Source organism: Phaethon lepturus, unplaced genomic scaffold, assembly GCF_000687285.1.
Source record: "Phaethon lepturus isolate BGI_N335 unplaced genomic scaffold, ASM68728v1 scaffold9633, whole genome shotgun sequence".
Classification (NCBI taxonomy): domain Eukaryota; kingdom Metazoa; phylum Chordata; class Aves; order Phaethontiformes; family Phaethontidae; genus Phaethon; species Phaethon lepturus.
The window spans coordinates 102,124-120,653 of NW_010528407.1; the positions used below are offsets into that span (position 1 = coordinate 102,124).

Consider the following 18,530-nt stretch of genomic DNA (forward strand, 5'->3'; position numbering starts at 1 on the left):
AAACGTGTGCATGTCTGTGTCTGGGCATTCCCCTGCTGACTTAATGATTTACAGCATATGGTCACCTTCCAGAACAGAAGCAGCAGGTATACGCAGTATCCAGCACTAGCAACCATATGATTTCCACGCAACTGGAGTGTTGAAAAAGTGAAGTCTTCATGATAGTCTTTCCTTCTGACTGTTGGTGATATCAGCCTTCCCCCAGGGATTGCTGTCTACCTGCATACAAAGATAGGTTTTTGATTTTTCTGTGTTTGGAAGAAAAAAAAAATATGGGGCTGTACAGCAAACGGTTTGAGGAGAACTGTTGCTTGCCACACTTAGCCGTTGTTCTACCATGTATTCCTGAATTTTCCCAGGAGCTGTCTTATCCGTGTGCCTCACATCTTCGCCTGTGACATGGGAAAGAAGGTTTTTAAGATTTCAGGCCGTGCGTGTACAAACAGTGCCCAGTGCACTGGAACTCCCTGGCTTTACTGGAATGAATCAAAAGGTGGTTAAATGACAAGGGTGTTAACCTAGGAATCGGGAGACCTAACTTGGCTGTTCTGTTACTGACTTCTTCCTGCCATTGATCAAATCGTTTAACATCTCTAAGCACTCTTTGGAGAGAGAACGATCGTAGTATTTCCTTTCGTTGCAAAAGCACTGTGAACAAAGACCCATTTAAGACTGGATGCTACTAAATATTGTGGTAATAGAGGATCTAAGAAATAGTTAGATCAGATAGTAGTAACTTGTGGAGCACTGACTCAAAGAAATGGGGTAATGAATGATGGGACCATTTAAAGGAAAGAGGAGAGTGTTTTCATCAGATTTTTAGTAGTGACAATCTGGAAGTTTTCTGCTGAAAGGTTTCTGTTGGATATGAACTGAGCAACTACTTTCTGTAGCTGAAAATGCATGTAATAAATTCCACAGAAACCAGCTGAGAATCAAATCCACTTCTTAAAGGAGGCAAAGGGTTGTGCTTTGAAATCACAGGTTGTGCTCAGGAGTGATAATTTGTCATGCTGAAGGCCGCCTTGGGTTTTGGAAATAACCTGCAACATATTTAAAATAAAAAAAAAAAAAAGTGAAGTTCAGACTCATTGCAGCTTATGGAGCAGTGTTCATGTTGAATTGGGACTCTTGAATGCCTGAGACAATTCTTTTTTTGCAGTGACAAGTAATAGCAGAGTGGATTTGTTGCAGGTGTCTTTGCATAAGTATGAGATGGAGGTAAAATGTGGTCAGATAAATACTCATTGTAACAGGAATTTCAGGGTATAATATATGATTTGTGTTTCAGCCTCTTGATGAAATGCTTATTTTCATCATTCTGATAGGAACCTCACAGAGACAGCCAGCACAGGAGCCCAACTTCTAACAGCGGGTCCCTTCTGTGATTAACAGGCAAGCGGCATGATGAGAGGCACTAGAGAAGGGGGGCCAGGAGTGAGGAGGGAGCTAAGAATTCAAATAGAGGTCGACTGAGATCTCCAAAACTGCACAATCAACTTAGCAATTGCTGGTTACTTGCCTGAAAAAGGTCTCCTCCCCAGCCGCTCTGCTTGTCTCCTGTATCACATGTTGCTGGTGAAACCCAAATGAAAGCAAAACTGCCCCTCTGAAATGCACATGTGCTGCTCAAGAGAAGCACTGTGCTATGTCTGCTTTGAGAAAAAGGCTGAAATTTGGGGCATTGACCAAGAGCCTTGTGATTAAGTAGTGGGAAGTTGCACCTGAACCTTCAGTTCTTCAGTGTTTCTGTTCCCTGGGTGGCTGCTACCTGGAGGTGACTCTAGTATCTCATTTTACAGCATTGATGATAGTTGGCTACAGCCTGAGTTTCTGCAAATTCACAGTAGTTGCTTTTGGGATCAAGAGCTGTTCACTAGAAGAGCTCCTCATTTCCTCCTCCCTTTCTTATGCTGAGTTTTTAGAGGCATCAGAGCATGTTGGCTTTAAGGGGAAGGAAATATCCTGTCATGAGGTTGTGTGGGGCTCTCAATTAAAATGGAAAAAACCCACACACTTTGATTTCTCTTGAATGATAACAAATGTGATTACTGCTGAGATGATATTTGCAGTGTACTGATAATGTTTGGTCACTATTTTTAGATGTCAGTGTAACAGAGTGATGAACCTCGCTTTTTTGTTCCCTTGTGGCTATTTTATGAAGAAAGGCAGTGGATTTTCTAGCTGCTAAATATGTAGATTTTTTTTTTCTTACAGACTTCTGATGCTAATATTATTTCTCTTGGACACAGCATTATTACCATGTGAGCATCATCTAATCACTACTGTGTTTACCTCCAACAAAAAGTGAACTCAAACTCCCTGATTTACAGCTGTGACAGTGCCTTCTAACCCATGATATTAAGATCAGAGTATTCCACTACTGCAGTGACATAAATTATTATAAGTAATTTCATGGCATGGGAAGCCTATGGAAGACCAGGGAATTAAACCTGAGGTCTCTTTGTGCTGCAGGCTAAGGCCTTAAGAGCCTTAATAACTGGATTATCCCCTCACTAAAAGTTTTGGCCTCTAACCTTGAACAGGACTAGTGAGAATTTGCTTACTCTTGAGTGGTACAAAGCTCTGAAACGTAAATCAAATTCTTCTGCCAGGAAGATGCAATTAGGTGTAGGTGCTTAGAGATGCTCTACAAATGGATATACCTAGGTTTAGAAAGCACTTGATCCATTTGCCTTCATGAAGAGCTTCTTTGTAAACAAGGATAATAGGTTTTAGGTCCCATTTTATGGATGTTGTTTTGTTTTTCTTTCATTTACCATAACAGTGCTTCACCAATTTCCCCCCATCAGAAACCACCTGATTTCTGAAGGTTGCATCCTGTTCATCTTTGCAGTTTCCTGATAATAACCAAAATACGTCCTCAGGACCTCATTTAGGTCACTGGGTGTTCCTGGTGTGTTTTTGAGCACTGATAACAAGGAAAACAAAACAACCTCAATGCCCTGAGGTCTTGTTTAGAATTGAAAGCAGAAATATTTGTGCTCTGGAAAAATAAGTTTTCATCTATTTCACTTTTAAATGTGGTGGGGATTTTTGGGCGGGGGGAGGGGGGTGTCCTTCATATTTTTCCTGAAGAGCTGGGAGAAGAGTAAGGCAGAGCTAAATCAGTGTAAATCCACAGGATTTTGCTGGAGTCAGTACTCCCAGAGGAGGGAAGGAGAAAATGTCACTCGTGTACTCTGCCCTGTCTGGGTGTGTCACTGGGGAATTTAGGTACTGATGGCTCAAGCCAGGCAGAAAGGACTCAAACTGAGGTCTCCCCTGCTTGTGTGAGCAAGTTGAACTGGGAATGGATTTGCTTGTGGGAGTAAAAAAAAGTGCAGAAAAGGAGAACTGCTGCTGAATGGATTCAGATGACTTCTGCTCATTCTAAGTGTAAGTTTTGCTTTGATTTTGCTTCCCCCAAAAAAAGGTTTCTCCGTAGCCCTACCTGAATGCAGTCACAAGGATTTTATGCCAGAGTAGCTATTGGGTTTGCGTCTGCAAATAAATTCTTTCAGATACTCTTTTCCATCAGCTGACTGAGTAGTCACCGGTGTCTGATGATGAAGAGACTGTGAAAGAGAAACTTTGTGAGCATGCAGGCAGAGACTACTGCACCATATCTTCTATGGTGAGAGTGCAGCTGGAGTTTGCTTTTGTTACAGCATGTTGATGTTCTGAATTTGTAAATTGTCACTAGCAAAAAGTGCTTGAGCAAAGAGAGTGGCTTTCTAGGCAGCCAGAGGCTTTGGGATTCAGCTGAGTGAACTACAAAATGAAATACAATCCTCTCATTTCCCATAAGCAGGATGGTATTTTGGCAGCATGTTTCACTCGCTTCATGTATGACTTTCTCAAATGCAATTCAATCACGCTGTCGTGCTCACAGTCAGGCTCAGTTGGAGGGGACGATGAAGGGACACCGTGAATATCAGTCTGAAAAGTCGATGGCGTAATGGGAAGCAAATTCACAGGGAAAGCTGCAGGGATTTTCGTTTCCAAGTCTGGTTTCAGATGAGGAGAGAAGGACTAAGCCTATTGAGTCACTCCATGGAGTGATGATCTGAAGTAGCAATGGTTGGCCCAAAGGCTTGGAAACTTGGATGAGCAATTGCAGTTTAGATGTTTTCACTCTCAGAGCCGGGTAACAGCAGGGGCTAGAAAGCAGCATCTCCCCAGGGAAGTGTTAGCATTGCTGTGCCTTCTGCACCCTGGTTTTCTGAACTCCTGTCACAGCTGAGTCATCTGAAGCTGGGGGTGTCTCTTGGTGTTTGTCTGTCAACCTCCAGTCTTAATGTGAGCGCTGAAACACCTAGCTGAAATGCTCCTTCCAAAAGTAAGACTTGGGCAGCCTTGCCTGTAGCTGGGTATTTTGGGGACACAAATGAGACTAAAGCCTGTTGTCCTTCCAGCTGGTTAAAAACATGCATTTTGAAGAAAACACTACTGGATTTAAGAGACTGGGCATGGCAAACCCCCTCCAAGTGTTTTTTGTGTGAAAAATAAACACCGGGAAAGAGAAGAGGAAGGTGCTGAGGAAATTGGCTGTGGTTTTAGCAGCCTGTACTCCTGCCCAGCACAGGTGGAACAGCACAGGGGAAGCCAAATGCCAGTGGATTAGTGCGAAGAGTGAGAGGGATTGAAAGGTGAGGGAGCTCAGCCAAGAGCAAACATGACCCGTATCTCAGAGACAAATGACGTCAGCAGTACAGTGCCGAGGATGCAAAAGAAAAACTTGAAGTTGATCTGTTTTTCTAGAGAACAATAGCCTGGAAGTGACGCAGACTCAAAAGGCAAATACTCTGGTTTAGTGAACTCTCAGCTGCATTGTGTCACTGAGATCACCCACCTCCGGATACCTTGGACCGGAATCCGCTGTCTGCACCCTGACAACACCGCTAAGGTCTAATGCACACTCACCCCTCCACCTCCCCATCCTCCTTTAGACTTTGCTCTTACAGACTTGCTTAAAATCCCCTTTGTGTTGCCAGGTTAATGTCGAGGGGCTGTCGGGGTCTGGGAATCAGTGCTTCAGACTCAGACACAGCAATAATGATGCTCTGTGGGTCAGTAGGAGCCAGGTCCTGCTCTGATGACCTGTGTTTTATGGACTCATTTTTGGATGTTGAAGCACGAGGTGAGGGAGTTGAGATTTCCTTCCCAGCTTCTGCCAGCAGCTAGGAGGGAGGTTGCATGGTTCTCAGGAGCAGCTGGAGGGCGAATGGTTAAATGTGCCGCAGTTTAAATCCCCTTCACCTCCAGACAGCCTTGAAGCCTGATTAAGAAGTCGAAAAAGCCCTGATCTAGTAAGGAAAAGCCTCTTCTGTTTCTGTGAGCCCATGTCAGAGACTGAAACCCAGAAACCAGGGCTTTTCAGTGAGTTCCTTAGTCTTTTTGGCTTGTTTGTACAGCTAGCACACACAGCGATATTCAATACCGAGGACTCACCGGCAGTGTAAATTATCCCCCTTTGCTAGGAGGCAGCACACATGGGTTTTTCTGGAGAGCAAGTAAAGGGCTCAGGAATGTTGCAGTGCAGGCAGCAACCAGCCACTTCATCTTCAACGGGAGAGGGGTATGGGGGCAATTCCACAACAGTTTGGCCAATTTTGATCTTGTTAATTAAAAAAGCCACTCAAAACTTCTGTAAAGAAGTTTGTCATTCCTTTGCTGCCCAGAAGAGTTAATATGAGGCCACCTTAAGTCCATCTTAAGTCCCTCAGTCACTCAGGTAACCATCAGACACAAGAGACTTCCCCCCAAGATACTGAAATGAGTAGTGTGTTGCTCCACCAGCAATTTCTCTTGAGTTGATGGGGGGAAGCCCATCGATATTATTCAAAACATGGCCCAATTCTACCTTAAAACAAGAGGTTAAGTTAGAGGGCACTGATGGTGAATTGTAGAAGTGCTTTTTGTGTATCCATTTGTGTATGTAGAAATGTTAGGTAGCAGTTGAGAAAGTGTGTGTGTTAGGGTTTTCTTCCCTGAATTTGCAGGTGATACTAGATGAGGAAAAACTAAATTGGAAGGGTACCCTCCTCCACCCCTCCTGGTGAAAATGAGCACTGTTTCCCATCGTTGCTCAGGAATTCTAAGTGATGGCTCCTAAAGAGAGATAAATTTGATTATTATGTTTGTATGTGAGTTAAATCCAGGACTCCCTGGGGACTACAGGGTTTGGGTGGTTATTTCTTGCCATTCCAAAGAAATCCTGAGGAACTTCTAATATGCTGCATGGTCAGAGCACAGGGCAGTCCAGTCTGTCTGCATGCAGGATAACAACTCCAGCAGAGCCCTTGGAGGCTCAGGCTGTGCAGCATGTACTTACCGTAACAGGCTGAGAAGAAACAAGATTGGAGAGATACAGAAAAGAAATTTTCCCCTAGGGCACTCCACCCAGGCCCAACTGAAGGAGAGAAAGCAGAGAGAACTTCTGAGCTGTGCTGCAGGAAGAGTGAAGTGTCCATCCCAAGGGGATGCCACCATGATTGCCCAAACCCTCAGTGAGGACCCCTTTTGTGTGTGCTGTGGCTTATTTTCAGAAAGGCTTTCTGGACAGTGCTGAACCAGACTGGCCCCACCGCTGTAAGCAACTTGAAAATTTATTAATGAGGAGAGAAGGCAGAGGTGAGAGTTTTCACAGCAGAAAGACTTAGAGGCAGATTTTCTAACATAATCAAAGCGAACAGTCTGTGGTGAGAGAGGAGTGAAGGGGAAAGGCTGGTTTCAGACTGTTGGCAAGGACATCTAAATTCAGGAGGGGTGTGGATGGTCCAAGCTGCCTACTCTCTGCAACCGCTCACCTCGAACATCAGCACGGAGGTGAGGTCTTCTGAACCATTCTTTCGAGAAGTTTATTCTCTTCATACACTGCACTTGCTCAGGCTTCAACGCTCCTGGATACTGGGAGGTCAGAACTAACTGTCGTCAGCTCAGATACCATGGGCGGTGTCTGCATCCTCCCTGCACGCTACAGCAAGCAACACATGACTCAAAATACCTGGGCTGTGATTTACTTGGCACATCCAAGCGCAATACGTATGTGCTTCGTGTTGCTTTGGTGCCTCACCTTTTCGCCAAGTCCTGGGTGGTCAGTTTGGCCACTGTGTGAGCTAAACCAAACCCCGTCTTTGTGCTTCCCAGTCCCCTCCTGAGCACTTAAAAGGTGTGGAACAAGGCAGCCAGATGCTGATGGTGCAAAGTTGCCTACGTTTCCTTTACGTCACTCTGCACAAAGCACATGTCTCTCCTTTGCACTTACATCCTACAGATCCGGGCCAGGTTCATTCTTTCCAACAGACAGAAAAAAGCAGATAATCTGTTTCACATGCAGTGCTGGAACAGCCAGAATGAACTTGTTTCTGAATGAACCAGATGCCGGGAGTATTTTTTAGACAAAGATTAAAAGGAAAAGGAACAACACAATGGTGGCCCACTGAAATCAAAGAGGGAACTAGATGAGCTCACTGCTTTAGGCTCCTCAGCTCTGAGGATAACAAAGGCTGATATTAAAAATGCCTTCAAATATGCCAATAAATTATTCTCCTTTGGCATCTCTTCAGAGTTGGCAGGCTCTATAAATCCTCTTGCACAATTTGATCAAGCCTTGGCTGTCAGAGTCAGGCCAATATTTGAATCTCCTGTGAAACTGTATGCTGGATCTGTGTAAACATTTTTTTCTTTATTTTGAGTTTTAGAAATGCTTTCATCTTGCATTTCCTGGTTGGCTCCAGAGCCTCTGCAGCAAAAGCAGGAGTCCGGAGCCTGTTGTTTCCCAACAGAGAAGGAGTTCTACAGTTTTAAATAACCTCTCATCTAGACCATTTTTGCCATAAACATCCACTGTGGTGAAGTGACAAGGCCATGCTCCACCACAGATTGTCTTCTTACCTCTTTTGCCTGAGTTTGCATATCCATTTCTGTAACATGCTGCCTCTTACTCTTTGCCTCCTCATTCTCAAACAGCAAATAGCTTTCCCCAGCGATTTTAATCTGTTGTCGATTGATCGTACCCATTGCTGAAGTGCTCCTCTTCCCCACATCATAGTACCATGCTTCTGAATAATTCACTGTGAAAGAAAACTAAATCCATCTCTATATAGCTTCCAAGGCCAAACTCATCTCAAAGTAGTCATTAGGTCTTTTACCTTTCCCTTTCCAATAGGCTGAAATGAGCTTCTTGTTTAACTCCGCAGTGTGCAGGCTCAGATTTGCTTCATAACGAAAACTCCTAACCCTGCCTATTGTAGTGTCAGGTGTGACTCATCCTCCTCTTTCCTGCCAGAGATGGGAAGAAAAAAAGTGAAGGAGCATTCATTGCGCCAATTTTGTCTTCCCCCTCTTCTTATTCTGCTTGTTCCTAGGTGCTCAGGAAGAAGCGATTCCCGTGGCCAAGCCTAAGACTTGTGGCCTGGGCTCACTTCTCAGCTCTGCCTCAAATAAACAGCGCAATTATAGACCCTCAAAGGCGTTTTGGTGAAGTCCGTTAAAATGTAATCTTGAGGAAGGCCCAAGGATTCCCTTGAGAACCTGGGTCCGACCTGGAGATGGGAATGATCGCTGAATGATGGGACCAGCTCTTGCTGTGCAGCCCCCAGCGGAGAGGGCCAGTCCATCTAACTGGGAGGTCTCAGCATCGCTATAGGGGTAACAAATCTCCCAACTGTCCAAGCTATTTAGGCCTATAGGTCTTACTCGTCCTTCCAGCTTTGAACTTTCTGACCTGCTGTGTCTTTTCAGGAACTTCAAAATTAAAAGAATCAAAATATAACCAAGACCACAAAAAAGCTCCTTTGAAGCATTTTCCTGTGATTTTTTTTTTTTCCCCCCACCCCCTTAATTGGCCTTTACAGGTTTGTCTGGGGCACTTTAGTCCCCTTTGTACTTGACCCTATGTAAATAGGCCACCCAGGGTTGTGTAATAGATTCCCAGTTCCTCTTGACAAGACTATCGGAAAAGGATTAATTGTTTTCCTGTGCAACCCTAGGGAGATTTTACCACTGCTTAAAATGAGAGGGATCATGCCCCCAGTCTGTTAATAAGTCTGATGCTCATTCTCCCTCCGTGTTTGTATTACTCTGATTGATGTATTGATTTAGTAATTGACCTGCATATCCCCATGTTGTACCTATAGTCCAGTGGGGGTAATTGAAAAATGGCAGCTGGGGTTTGATACTGTCTGAGCAGCTCGTGCAGCCGGTGACCCACGTGGAAACTGGGGTTGACACATCAGTTCTGAAAACACAGATTTCCGGAGTGACATCTTGACCAAAACCTATGTTAAATATTCCATATATCTAATGACTGAAGTTAATTTCTGTTTATTGTTATTTATTACAGGCATACCAAAGGCAGAAGTGTTGAAAATCACTAGCTATTGTCAGGGGTCAATATGCATTTGATACTTGTGGTCTTTTCATTCTGCATTAGTGTTGATGAGTTCTTTGTCGATGAGTGGGGAGAGGCAGGGAAACAGATTTTGGCACAGCAAGGAAGTTTGTAGCTATTCAGACAACATTTAATTCCCACATTTTGGGCGAAGTTCTCTCCTGGTGATAGTCAGCAAAGTTGTATCAATTTACACCACCAGATGTGTCTGACCCACATGTGAGTTACTCCTATCTACCTTGGTTTATTTTGCTCATCTGTCTTGCTCAGCACTGTTTGCAATACAGTTAATCCTTCTTGTTCCCTCGAGCTTCGACTGGGCAGCATCGAGCAGCCATTTCTGCACTAGGGGAAAGCAAGATCAAATTTATCTGCTTAATATCCACTGTGCTGACATTTTGTCCTTCTTGCCTGCGGCTGGCAAATTAAACATGTGACTGCTGTCATGCTTATCGTTACAGTCTTCTGGCTTTTAGGAGCAGGGCTGAAGACTGCTTTTCACCTCCCTTCCCATTCCTTTTTAATCTGGAAAAGGAAATAACAGAGATCTCACACACTCTCTTTTCTTCCCCCCCTCCTTAAAACGCTTTCAGGGCAGTCTTGTATTTTTAAGCCCTGGCACTGCACTCACTGGACCATCTCTGCACTGAAGGATTTCATCTGTTCACTGTTTTCTGTAGCCAGGACCCCAGCATGGAGGTAGAGCCACCCTGTGCATGTGTGTTGCATTCTGGCGCAGCACCACGATGAATTGCATTGGTACAGATCAGGGCTTTTAGCAATCGATCCTGCTGTGTGCAGGGTAGGAAGCCGAAACACCACGTGGCCTCTAATGGCTGCAATCAGAGCAAATCCCCAGTGTAAAACAGAGGTAGCATTCGAGAGAGCCGCAATGACTCCAAGTCCTATTCTCAGCAGCACAATCCTCACTGAAGGTCAGTAGGACTCTGGCTCCCAAGTGCCTGGCTCACACCCACAGCCGAATCGTTGCAGTTTAAGTTACCAGGCACCAGCTGAGCTGCCCTAAGTACAAGAACTTCCATGGGAAAGCTCTCTGACCACCCTGCTCCCAGGGCCCTGGAGCTTCAGCTGACACCATTTAGTGAAATGGGGCTGTGCTGACTCTCTCGCTCCCCGTAACCTACTTGTGTGTCTGAGCCCTGGATCGCTCCTGTATGGGGAAGCGAGGCACGCTTGTGAACATCGCCCCGGCAGGAAGGTGGTGGGAGCCTTGCCCAAGAGAGCAAAAGACAAGACTGGCTCAAAACGAGCAGCTTTTTATTAAAAAAAAAAAAAGTCTGCCTGCTATGCTAATGCCTTCTGGCTTCCAATCATTAAAAATAATACAGACATTGACAGACAGAGCCATGGAGCCATCTTTCTTCTCCTTTGTTTAGGGGTGGATGAAGGCTAATGAAACCCCAGACTGCAGGTTTGTTTGCCTTATATAATAGGCGGCCAAACTGTTTTCACCAACTGCAGCATTCAGTCAAGAGATTCATGGAGGGAAGCCTTAATTAGAGTAATTGCTCTATTTATATAACGATTCCCTTTTGTCTGAGATCAAATAGATCTTTGAGAAATCTTATTTCCTTTTGAGTTAATTTCTGCCCTGTTAGTTTAGCTCATGAATCTTAATGAAGACGAGCATGTTGGGTATCTCCTGATCTCCCCGCTCTCCCTCATTACTAGAGGGGACACTGTGGGGTGTTAATCTCCTGTGCTGCTGCTGCTTTTCACTTCGGTAGCAACATGGGAGAAATGCCAACAGGATGGAAATGTTGATAGCACGAACAGGGAAATCTATCTTTCCTTTAATGGTTTGGGCTTGGCTGTTGCATTGGCACAATCCTGAATAGGGGTCCTCTGAGGCATGTGGTGTGATGGAGAGGAGGTGAGACTGAGGGTCTGCCATCCTATCTGTGACAGGCCACCCTCGGGCTCATGGCGAAATAAAGTGATGAATTTCCCTGGGTCTCTGTTCCCTGCCTTTAAGATGGGGGATAAGTCTCCATGTCCACTGTGCACTTGCATTTGAACGGTGAGCTGCTCAGGGGCATGGGCTTTCTCTTACAAGGCAAATGCAGCCTGCCCAAGGCAACAGAGTCCTGATGGGAGCTGGTGTGTCTAAGACTTTCTTTAATACAAGAAATAACGATTTCTTCCGTGTCCAGATGACTGAAAATGTGAAGGGAATGGCCGAGCAGAAAGTTGTATTCTTCTTCGTGAAGTGCCTTACTTCTGTGGAGGGGTCTGGGCTTGTTAGGGTTTTCCTAGAACATGATGCAATTTCACATAATCTAGTCACTCTGATACTTATGCAATTAATTATCCTGATGCAAAAAGGATATACATGAGTTACGTAAAACATATCACAGATTCCATTATTGAGAAAGGGAACTTGTAAATTCAAGGAATTTAATGCTTGGAAACATCTGTTTTGTGCAAACATCCCTTCACTGACTTCCAGGCCGTTACACTGATTTGCAAACTCAGCCTCTTGAGACAGAAGCTGCAATGCTGCATGTGAGCAGCACCAGAGGAGTCCAGTGCAGCCTTGCCCAGCAGACTGGGAGACCTGGAGCCCTTCCCAGCATGGTAGTGGGTTAAGGGGAGGACTGGCGTGGGTCCCCTGCTCTCCCTCACCTGCTCATGGGCTGAGCTCCCAGGGCTGACGCAGATTTTTCCTAATGGTTAGCACTACTATGTCTGCATTTTTTCCTTGTAACTTCACGGGCCCTCCGTGGACTAATCTCCAGCTTTTAATTTCTTGTCATGGCTTGCTGCATTTTCTTTCAGTAAATGTTTTCAAATGATCTTGTGAAGTCATGTTTTTGGCTCATTCCAACTGCTGGTTTTGGCTGTGATGCTGCTGAGAGGGTTAGCTGAGGTCAGCGAGAGCCTTGCTTGAGTTTCTTGCTTGGCAAACTGGTGTAGCCCAAAGGAACCCAGTCTGGGGATGCTCCCAAGGGGATCTTTACACGGGGAATAGAATAATACCCCATGGTTGGGTGTGATCACAGAGTGAGGGCTTGACAGCCTGGTTCAGATTTAAGATTGACAGGCTTGCTATTGTTTTTTTCTGGGAGGTATCCTGGATTTGGGTGATTACATGTTTCTTTTTGCTTAGGAACATCTCTGTTTTGCCTTGTTACTGTTGAATTTTTTTCTCTGTGTTTTTTGACTGAGCTCTGTGTGCTAGAGGCTGAGATTCATGCTGGATTCTGGATTATTATGCAAAATTAGAGATACGCAGTAAACATTAGGAGATGACGTTTTGCCACGAAAAACCTTCTGCTGGACATCCTCTCTCATCACCTGCAAAAGCATTGGAGGGTTGTACTTGTAAGGACATTCAGGGCTATCCAACCTGTGAAGCAAGAGTCAAAGTCTGGCCTTCCCGTGGATGCCAGGAGCAGCCAACACTTTGTAAGACATTTTGAAGCTGTTTCTGAATGTAGCCAAAAGGATCAGGTGAAAGATTAGCTGCACTTTCAAAAACCTTTCCCCTGCATAGCCTTATGTGTGTGTGGAGGGCAGCGTCTGTGTGCCCTGGGCTTTCAGCTTTACCCCTCCTGCTGCAAAGTGCCTCTTACATGGTCAGAGACATGGGTGTGGGCTCCAGCTACTTATTTCAGAGATGAAGGCTGAGCTTGTCATTAAGCTCCTCAGAAATCCCAAGTTCTTTGTTTGCTTTGCTGGAAGTGCCATCAGATAGCATAGGTGGCATGAGACTGGCCATCAGATGCTACCCTGCTGCAGCAGAGAAATGTCAGTACTGCCTAAGGCAGAGAAAGAGAAGGATTCATGGGCTTTTGAGCCGTTGAGAAGCCGTTGTAGTCTTTTTTTTTTTTTCCCTGACATACTGGACAGCACAAACTAAAACTTCATCTATTTCTTTGTCAGTGCAACAATTTCTGGTGAATTCAAATAGTATTTAAGAGGGTTAGTTACTCATTTTAGTGGAAACTAGCTTCAAAAATTTTATCCTGTAATTTTATATGTCTCTTACAGTAAGGCAGGTAACTCTGTTACAGTGCAAAAAATCAGCACTGTCTCTGTTGGAGTCACCATTTGCACACTTACTTTTAAGCCCAGTTACCAAATAAAGACGGGAGCCGATTCCCAGAGAAAACACCCCACCTTCATCAGGCTGTGACCGACCTGACGCCTTCAAAATTCACCAGGAAATTTTATGTAAGGGAGGAGCAGCAATGGCCAAACTCTTGTTTTCTGTCACAGCCCCCAGGTGTGGAGGCGCATATACATCCACAGGCTGAGTAACCTGCTGGGATGCCGCGGCTGCCCACAATATGGGACCGTATTTCACATACCGCGTGGTGCCGTCCAAAGGCAACATTTTCAGTGACAGTTCCCAAACACAGATGCAATTGAGAGGTCTCAGTGCAGCGTACAAAATGTTTATCAGGGATGTAAGTTAATGATAAGAGACTGACTGTCCTTTGAAATGATTTCCCACCCTTTTGCTGGTTTATGCAGCTGGTAGGGTCACTCCAGCCCTTGGATACCCTTGTGCTTCACAGCCCTGTTTTTACAGAGCGAGAGAGGCAGCAGCACTGAGCTCATGCCTGACAGCTGGGGAAGGTGCTGTTTGATCAGGTGTCCCACAGGTCAGCTCACTCCTGTCAGAGGCAAAGATTAATTCAGTGGGGTGTTGTGGCAGCCTGGCATCACCCTCAGCAGCCAGTCTGTGGGGACATGTTTCAGCAGTGGGTGCATTTGAAGCCTTCACTCTCCTCCTGCCTCCTTTGGGCACCCAATGTGGGGTAGATGGTGCCTAGAGTTACCCAACTGAGGTTGCTCAATCTGTAGGTCCAATGCCCAAATTGGAGCTGGTTGGTTGAATTTGAACAGTCATTTTGTCTTGAATGTTATGTTTTGCTTGTTCAGAGCTCAAAACAGCCCACCTCAAGGGATAGCCTTTGCCTAATCCCCATTGTCTCAACAAAAAGGGTGTCTTAAGCAGCCAGGAATGCATTTACATTGGCTCTCAGCTTGTTGCATCGGATGCCTTCACTTGGTGCAATTTTGGCATTATGTGGAATAAAGCAAGCAAATAGGAATGTAAACACACTTTTATATCCCAGGGCTCTGAACTGGTCTGGGAATGGGCCGTCCAGTTTAGGTTTTGGTCTTATATGGTTGAGCGTGAATGGGAACCCAAGCAAAGCATGTTACCAGCCCTTTTCAGAGATTACTTGCTTTCATGATTTTTTTTTCCCTCTCCACATTTAGTAGAAGCTTCCTGGTGTAAAGGAGGCGGCAGTAGGTCAGGAGCCAGGAGACATGGGACTTATTCCCAGGTCTCCTCTCCTTTTTGTCTTGTCTTTTTGGGCTGTTTTGTTCTATACTGCTCCCAGCACCAGCGAGTTCTGATCTTGTTTGAGCTTTCTGAATCTTCCAGCAATGCAAATAAGAGCTAGTGAGGTGCAGATATCCATCTGTGGGGACGAAGAAGCTGGGCAGGGAATTTCTAGAGAAAGATGGGTCTGCCAGGAGATTTCTGGCTTGTTTTGCAAACCAAAGAAATTTAATTCAAGACTTGCAAAGGCTTGTCTGAACCAGGTCTCTGAGAGATTTTGGCTTGACCCATTTCTTGTTTGGAAACCAAGCTATTGTCTGGGGATCAGTATCCCACAGAAATTTTGATGCAGCGTCTCTTGAGAAACAAATTGTGTTTGGGTTCTGCTGGTAGAAAGGGAGAAGAACAGGTTGAAAGGGTTGGGGAGACAGCACTGGGCTTGCTGGCATCAGATGGGATTCACCTTTCTCAAAATGGGAAGAAGGTCCTTCTTTGCTCACAAGCTAGTGGGACTCATTGACAGGGCTTTAAACTAGACTTGAAGGGGGAGGGGGATAATACCAGGCTTGCCTGTGACAAGGTGTGGGATGACATGCCAAGGTTAGAAGGATGGGATGCTAGTGAAGGCCCTCAGCCTGTTGTTCTGAGATGTGCTGGCAACACTGCAGCACACTTGAAGTCTTATGGAGATGAACCAGGGGCTCCTGAAGTTATAGGAACAGACCCTCCTAGAAGCTCTGCTAAGGCACATGGAGGACAGGGAGGTTATTCAAGACAGCCAGCATGGCTTCACCAAGGGTAAGTCTTGCCTGACGTAGTGGCCTTCTATGATGGAGTGACTGCATCAGTGGACAAGGGAAGAGCTACTGATGTTGTCTATCTGGACTTCTGTAAGGCCTTTGACATGGCCCCCCACAACATCCTTCTCTTTAAATTGGAGAGAGATGGATTTGATGGGTGGACTGTTGGGTGTATGAGGAATTGGTTGGATGGTCGCATTCAGAGGGCAGTGGTCAATGGCTCAATATCCAGATGGAGATCGGTGACAAGTGGTGTCCCTCAGGGGTCCGTATTGGGACCAGTACTCTTTAATATCTTCATCAATGACATTGACAATGACAGTGGGATTGAGGGCACCCTCAGCAAGTTTGCAGACAACACCAAGCTGAGTGGTGCGGTTGACATGCCTGAGGGATGGGATGCCATCCAGAGGGACCTGGACAAGCTTGAGGAATGGGCCTGTGTGAACCTCATGAGGTTCAACAAGGACAAGTGCAGGGTCCTGCACTGGGGTTGTGACAACCCCCAGTATCAATCCAGGCTGGAGGAGGAAGGGTTTGAGAGCAGCCCTGCTGAGAAGGACTTGGGTGTACTGGCGGATGAAAAGGCTGGACATGAGCTGGCAATGTGCCCTTGCAGCCCAGAAGGCCAACCGTCTCCTGGGCTGCATCCAAAGCAACATGGCCAGCAGGTCAAGGGAGGTGATTCTGCCCCTCTACTGCACTCTGCTGAGACCCCACCCACCCACCGTATTGTGTCCAGCTCCGGAGCCCTCAGCCCAGAAAAGACATGGACCTGTTGGAGCGGGTCCAGAGGAGGCCACAAAAATGATGAGAGGGATGGAACACCTCTCCTGTGAGGACAGGCTGAGAGAGTTGGGGTTGTTCAGCGTGGAGAAGAGCAGGCTCCGGGGAGACCTTAGCGCAGCCTTTCAGTACTTAAAGGGGGCTTATAGGAAAGATGGGAACAGACTTTTTAGCGTGGCCTGTAGTGATAGGACAAGGGGTAATGGTTTTAAACTAAAAGAGGGCAGATTTAGCCTAGATGTAAGGAAGACATTTTTCACAACAAGGGTAGTGAAACCCCGGCCCAGGTTGCCCAGAGAGGTGGTAGATGCCCCATCCCTGGAAACATTCCAGGTCAGGTTGGACAGGGATCTGAGCAACCTGCTCTAGTTGAAGCTGTCCCTGCTCATCGCAGGGGGGGTTGGACTAGATAGATGGCCTTTAAAGGTCCCTTCCAACCCAGACTATTCTGTGATTCTATGACTGATTCTATGATTTTATGACAGAGAAGTTCTGCTAGTGGAAATGCTGCATAACTGAGGTGAAAAGTCCAGAGAAGTATGGGAGACTGCAGAGACCCAGCTGCAGAGACCCATGTGAGCTTTGCTCCTCTCCTGGTGACGGCTCTTACAAATCTGGATGCACTCAACAGCTTTTCCTAGTGATGTTTTGGGTAGAATTGTGGAAAACAGTTATGCCATAGGGAATCCCATGGCTTCACGTGTCCTCGAAGGGCTCAGGAGGTCAGGGTGGAGCTGGGTTTTTTGTGCTAATGTCAGCAGAGTCTGGGGTCCTGCAAGGTCTCAGCTCCAGATGCCCCATCTACTTTGGCTCTGAAGCTCCTTCACGATGGGGTTTTGGGGAGACTTCTAAAATAAATCTGGCAGTTGTCTGTCTTCTCCCCATCTTCTCTCTAGGTCGGGAATGACTAGACCTTTTATCCACTTGTCCTAGGAGAATTTGTACCTTCTGAAAAGCTCCTACAGTCAGAATGAAGTTGGTCTCTCGCTGCACCTCCCCTCCTTTTCATTTCCCCATTGCCGAGATGCAGCAGGCTTGGTCATTCCCAAAACAGTGACCGATTGTCTGGTTTGGCTGGTTCAGCTATTTGCTAAACATAATGCTCTTTCATCTTTGAGGAAATCGTCTGGACACCTCCACCACAGTGGAGCTTGCTTTATGCTGCGTTTCAAAAGGCAAATAAAAGCGGCTGTTTTCCCAGTTTAAACATAACCTGATTTCTCTAATGAATTAGAAGTACTTGAGGGAGGGGAAAGATTGTTTTTTGCCAAATTTTTAGGAACTATAATCCTAAATTAACAAGCCAACTAGCTCTTTTCCTGCCTGGGGAAAGGATTCCCCTCTTCCCCCAGTATTTCCTTTCCCCTTAAAGAAATATCCCCAGCACTCACACTTCATCATTCTTGTCAGGACCTAACGGGCACCCGCCAGGGCCCTCTCGCGCTGTGTGCGTGATGTACAGCTTTTCTCATCGATCCCTGGCAAATCAGGGCACTTCGGCTGAGGTTTGAGATTTCTTTTCACTGGTAGCAGAGTAAAAATGTTACAAAAAGAAACCCTCTTTTAGAGTTTCACCACTGAGAGAGGAGATGGTCACCTATCTGCTCAAGGTTTAGGGGGCTCTAAAAGCCAGTGCCTTGCTCATTTTCCTCTGTTTCCTGAGATGACAGGAAGGAAAGCGTAGGCTTCTGGCTGCGCTTCAGCAAGCTGAGGTTTAGGAAAAAGACACAGTTCAGGACTGACTCCAGTCCAAAGCAGCGTTTGAGAGCGACCTTGTATTCCTGAGGAATTAATACAGAAATAAATAACCACTAAAACCACTGTGCAACATTTATAATGTCGCAAACGATGCAATTCAACTTTCTTTTGTTATTGTGGTAACCAAGGATTTGACCAAAAGAAAAGGGACCAAGGAGAAATACACCCCGACTTCTTCCTCTAGAGAATGAGTCAAGTTCCTTGCATGCGGTTCCAGTACAATGAAATTAAGAAGTCTGGCCAGCAACTGGGTTCAACAGGAAAGCTGAGGACAAGCTTTTGTGTGACTGCTAATAGGTCCCTCTCCCGTGGTCCTGCCGGACGGGAGGAAACAAACAGCCCTTTTTGTTTTGCAGTTCATGACGAAGAACCCCAACATGCGGCTGGGCAGCTCAGGGCTGGGTGGCGAGAGCGCGATTCTGCGGCACCCCTACTTCAAAGATCTGGACTGGGACCTGCTGAAACC

At 45.9% G+C, this 18,530-nt stretch overlaps 1 protein-coding gene across 1 annotated transcript in view; it reads left to right on the top strand.

The window, feature by feature from the left end:
- PRKCH (protein kinase C, eta) overlaps positions 1-18,530 on the top strand; it is a gene marked incomplete at its 5' end in the record, with an annotated part of 122,584 nt that overhangs the window by 102,118 nt on the left and 1,936 nt on the right. Inside the window, one exon of the mRNA XM_010283670.1 lies at positions 18,421-18,530. Coding sequence (XP_010281972.1) covers positions 18,421-18,530 — 110 coding nt within the window. The remainder of the gene's footprint in view (positions 1-18,420) is intronic.